General features: G+C 55.2%; 2 protein-coding genes across 2 annotated transcripts in view; one reads left to right on the top strand and one right to left on the bottom strand.

The window, feature by feature from the left end:
• LOC114072975 (keratin, type II cytoskeletal cochleal-like) overlaps positions 1 to 289 on the top strand; it is a gene marked incomplete at its 5' end in the record, with an annotated part of 4,095 nt that extends 3,806 nt beyond the window's left edge. Inside the window, 2 exons of the mRNA XM_027910784.1 lie at positions 11 to 194; positions 252 to 289. Coding sequence (XP_027766585.1) covers positions 11 to 189 — 179 coding nt within the window. The remainder of the gene's footprint in view (positions 1 to 10; positions 195 to 251) is intronic.
• A 2,902-nt stretch (positions 290 to 3,191) lies between these two features.
• Positions 3,192 to 4,029, bottom strand: LOC114072976 (keratin, type II cytoskeletal 59 kDa, component IV-like; the record flags this gene model as incomplete). Its single annotated transcript, XM_027910785.1, has 3 exons — positions 3,192 to 3,379; positions 3,524 to 3,555; positions 3,809 to 4,029. Coding segments are annotated over 3 exons (441 nt in total), but the record flags the coding sequence as incomplete, so codon positions are not given.
• Positions 4,030 to 4,978: the final 949 nt, after the last annotated feature.

Below are 4,978 nucleotides of genomic sequence, written 5' to 3'. Positions count from 1 at the left end.
CCATACCCAGCCGTGCTCAGCTCCAGCTCCAGCGGCGGCGGCTTCTCCAGCTCCGCGGGATTCCTGGGAGGAGCCCTGGGGGCCGGGATGGGCAGCGGAGCCCTGGGATTGTCCTCGGGGGGAGCCACCAAGTCCTACTCCATCACCACCACCAGCACCTCCAGCAGCCGCCGCAGCGTCAGGAAGTGATTCCGGCGCCGCTCCCGGGAAAAAAAAAAAAAAGAGGGAAAGGAAAAGGAAAAAGAAGGAAAGGAAAGAGGGAAACCCTCGGGAAGAAACGTCTCGGTGCCTCCTCGCCGGGATAAATTCCACCCCCCTAAAAAAAAAACCAAAAAAACAAAACAAAAAAACAAAACAAAACAAAACAAACCAAAACAAGGAGGTCTTGCCACGGCCACTCCCGCGCCGGGATAATCCCACCGGGAGCAGGATCAGATCCCACCAGGAGCAGCATCAGCCCCTCCCCCCCCCCCCCCCCCCCCGGGATGGGATTTTTGGGGGATGAAGGAAAAGGGGAGGGGGGTGTTACCGCTCTCATCTCCGCCCTTGGAACCTCCCCCTTCCCAAAATCCCGCGTTTCTGCCCAAAGAGAGGCGGGAGATTCTCCCTCTCCCCCATCCCCCGCTCGGGAATTCCTCCCCGTTCCCGTTGGGAATGGGTTCGGAGCTGGAATTCCGACACTTCCCCCCCCTTCCCCGCCTGGAGCCGTTTTTGGACCAAAAGCAGATTTTATTTGGGGCTCTTTGGGGGGTGAAATAACTCCCCGAAACCCGCCCAGACATTTAAATTGCTCGACATTCCAAGTGTCCCGCTCCAACGGGAGACACCATTCCCGATTTTTGGGTGGCCCTGGAGCCGTTCGATGATCCCTGGGGATTTGTTTGGGGTTGATGCGGGTCCCAAAAACTACTCGTTCCTGCCACAGCGGGGCTTTCCCCCCCTCCCCTCCCTGGGGAAGGTTTTTAGGGAATAATCCAAGGAATTCCTCAGCCTGCCCTGCTGATGCTCGGCCGTGTCCCGAGGGCGCGTTTTTTTTGGGTGGAATTCTTGTGCTTTTCGTGTCTGTCCCGAGGCCGTTAATAAAGTTTCCCTTTTTTTTTCCCACCTGCTCGTCCCGGTCCCGACTGAGTTCTTTGCGCTTGGAATTCTCCGGGAATGCTTTTCCTGCTGCATCCAGAGCCTCTCCCGGGCTCGCTCCCGGCGGGATTTGGGATTCGGTGCCTCCCCCGGGCTCGTTCCCGGCGGGATTTGGGATTCGGTGCCTCCCCCGGGCTCATTCCCGGCGGGATTTGGGATTCGGTGCCTCCCCCGGGCTCGTTCCCGGCGGGATTTGGGATTTGGGATTCGGTGCCTCCCCCGGGCTCATTCCCGGTGGGATTTGGGATTCGGTGCCTCCCCCGGGCTCGTTCCCGACGGGATTTGGGATTTGGGATTCGGTGCCTCCCCCGGGCTCGTTCCCGACGGGATTTGGGATTTTTCCCGGCCTGGAGGGCGGAGGGAGCTGAAAGGGGGGAGGGATCGGTTTTCCCTTCTCCCTCCTGGAATGTTTGGAGCCTCCTGGGGGTTTGGAGAAGGGGAATGTGGGACGTGATTCCCTCACCCCTCCCTCATGGGGTGATTCTGGCTCTGCCTGAGTCATCAATTTCTCGGGGCTTCACCTCACTGATTTTTTGGGCTGTTTCCTCCCTCATGGGGTGATTCTGGCTCTGCCTGAACCTGTGGTTTCTCAGGGCTTCATTTCACAGATTTTTGGGGCTGTTTCCTCACTCATGGGGTGACCTTGTCTCTACCTGAGTCAGCAGTTCCTCCGGGCTTCATTTCACAGATTTTTGGGGCTGTTTCCTCACTCAAGGAGTGATTTTGCCTCTACCTGAGTCAGCAATTCCTCAGGGCTTCACCTCACCAATTTTTTGGGGCTGTTTCCTCACTTGTGAGACAACTTTGCCTGAGTCAGCAGTTTCTCAGGGCTTCCCCTTTGTAGATTTTTGGGCTCTTTCCTCCCTCACGGGGTGACTTTGTCTCTGCCTGAGTCAGCAATTCCTCCTGGAGGATTCCAGGGGGGGCTGGGGGGGCTCAGCCAGGGGAAAAGGAGGTTCAGGGGGGGCGACCTTTTCCCTCCCTGACAGGAAAGAGGAGCTCGGCTCCTCAATTAACTGAAGCTTCGGCTCCTCAATTAACTTTCTCCTCGTTAGTCAGAACCACCTCTCAAACCTCCCCCCCAACCCCCACCCCCCACCCCTCCTCTTGGGTTCTCTGCCCAAAACGTGGGAAAAAAAAGTGGGATCTTGAGGAGTTTCCATCAGTGAGAGCCTTTTCTTGGTGATTTTTTTTTTTTCCTAATTTCTCCAATTTCGGGGCAGGGGAGGGGTTGAATTCCGGACCGGGAATGACCCCCAATCCGCTGCTGACCGGCACGTGGAGCTGATCCACTCCCTGTTCCCAGCCAAAAAAAGAGGGAATGTCGGCGCCAAACACCAACCTGAACACCTTAAACCAGCGTGACCAGCGCTCTGGGAGCACTGGGAGCACTGGGAGGGCTCGGCTGGGACAGCCCAGGGCGACAGAGGGCTGAGAACAAGCAGCTCTGACTCCGCTGGGAATTATTTTTCCAAGAGGTTTTAACCTGGAATATTGAAATTTAACCTGAAATATTGAAATTTAACCTGGAATATTGAAAGCCCAGCTCGCCGCGGGCTCTGCCCTGCCCGTGTGTCCCGGATCCCGACGGAGAAATTCCCTGAAATCCCAGCGAGGAGCGGAAAAAAACGCCGAGCTTTGAACCTCGCCCTCCTTCGCGGCGCCTCTTTTTTAATTAAAGGGCCCCCGCGCAATCGAATAAATTACACGTGAGCTCCTTTCTTTTTATTATTATTTTTTTAATTTATTTTTTTTTTAATTAGACGAACAGCAGAGCGAGCGCAGAGAGAGAGAGAGAGAGACCGACAGCGACGGGACGAGGACACGTTTTATGTACAAAACCCAAAAAAAAGACCAAAAAAAACCCACCCTGAGCTGAGCTGAGCTGAACCACCAAGCGAGGAGTTTGAAACCGGGTTTTTTTTAAACACCCCGCGCCCCCCAAGGGAGGACGAGGTTTAGGGGGACCCCCCAGGACGCTGAGTTTGGGGAGGGGGGGTTTGTTTGTTTGTTTTTTTTTTTGGCGCCTGAAAAAGCGTCGATCGGGGTCGGGTTTAGCTCCTGTAGCTTCTTCTGGTGGAGGAGGTGGAGACGAACTTGACGCTGGAGCTGCTGCCGGCGCCGAGGGCTGCGCTGACCCCGCCGGGGCCGCCGAAGGCGCTGCCGGGGTTGCAGATCCCCCCGGCCACGCTCAGGTTGCTCCCCGCGCCGTACCCCGACCCCACGGTCGTCCTGGTGACGGCTGCGAGGAGGAAAAATAAATTAAAAAAAAAAAAAAAAAAAGAAGAAGGAGAAGGGAAAGGTTTTTTTTTTTTTTCAGCCCTTCCGGCCACGCGGGGGTAGGGGAATGTTTTATCATTTATTTTAATTATTTTTAGGGACTTACAGATATTCACGGGGACGCCGTCTCCGGCCAGCCTGTTCGGGGGGGGAGAGGGAGCGCAAGGGATTAGGAATCTGGTGAAATTTTGGGGGACACACACACAGAGAACAGGATACATTTCCCACAGACTTTTTTTTGGGGGGGGGGAGAAAAACAAAATCACAGCGCGGTTCACACGGCTGCGTTTTGTTGGTTTGGTGGAATTTTTTTGGCGTTATTTCCACGATCCGGCACAACCTCCCCCTCAAAGCTCCGTCCAGCCCTCCAGAAACCCATCCCCCTTCCTACCTGCACTCCTCCCCCTCCAGCAGCTTCCTGTAGGTCGCGATCTCGATGTCCAGGGCCAGCTTGACGTTCATCAGCTCCTGGTACTCGCGGAGCTGGCGGGCCAGGTCTGCCTTGGCTTGTTGCAGGGCATCCTCCAGCTCGGCCAGCTTGGCCCGCGCGTCCTTCAGGGTGAGCTCCCCGCGCTCCTCGGCGTCGGCGATGGCGGCTTTCAGGTTGGCACACTGAGGGGGGAGGAGGAGGAGGGAGGAGAAATCAATCACACACAACCCCCTGAGACCCCCCCACGCGAGAGCCGGGGTGTGCCTCAGCCCCTCTGAGACCACCAGGTTATATCCCAGTAGCATTTTAATCCCAGCGTCATCAGCTTTATCCCAGCACCCTCATCCTTATTCCAGCACCCTCAGATTTATCCCAGCACCACCAAGTTCATCCCAACACCCTCAGCTTTATCTCAGCACCTTCAGATTTATCCCAACACACTCAGCGTTATCCCAGCACCCTCATCTTTATCTCAGCACCCTCATCTTTATTCCATCACCCTCGGGTTTATCCCAGCACCACCAAGTTCATCCCAACACCCTCAGCTTTATCCCAGCGCTCTCATCTTCATCCCAGAACCCTCAGCTTTGTCCCAACACCTTCAGGTTTATCTCAGAACCCTCGGTTTTATCCCAGCACCATTTTAATCCCAGCACCCTCAGGTTTATCCCAACATCCTCATGTTTCTTCCAGGACCACCAGGTTCATCCCAGCACCCTCAGCTTTATCCCAGCACCTTCAGATTTATCCCAACACCCTCATCTCTATCCCAACACCCTCATCTCTATCCCAGCACCCTCATCTTTCTCTCAGCACCCTCATCTTTATCCCAGCACCTTCAGATTTATCCCAACACCCTCATCTCTATCCCAACACCCTCATCTCTATCCCAGCACCCTCATCTTTCTCTCAGCACCCTCATCTTTATCCCAGCACCAGCAGGTTTATCCCAGCACCATCTTAATCCCAGCACCCTCAGCTTTATCCCAGGATGACCAGGTTTATCCTAGCACCCTCAGGTTTATTCCAGGACCAACAGGTTTATCCCAACACCCTCAGGTTTATCCCAGCACCATCTTAATCCCAGCATCCTCAGGTTTATCCCAACACCCTCATCTCTATCCCAACACC

This window comes from Empidonax traillii, unplaced genomic scaffold (assembly GCF_003031625.1).
Source record: "Empidonax traillii isolate 1590-97213 ecotype Southwest subspecies unplaced genomic scaffold, ASM303162v1 scaffold4727:size9279, whole genome shotgun sequence".
NCBI classification, from domain to species: domain Eukaryota; kingdom Metazoa; phylum Chordata; class Aves; order Passeriformes; family Tyrannidae; genus Empidonax; species Empidonax traillii.
Note: the sequence above shows the minus strand (reverse complement) of the source record. Positions and strands in the feature narration are given on the sequence as shown.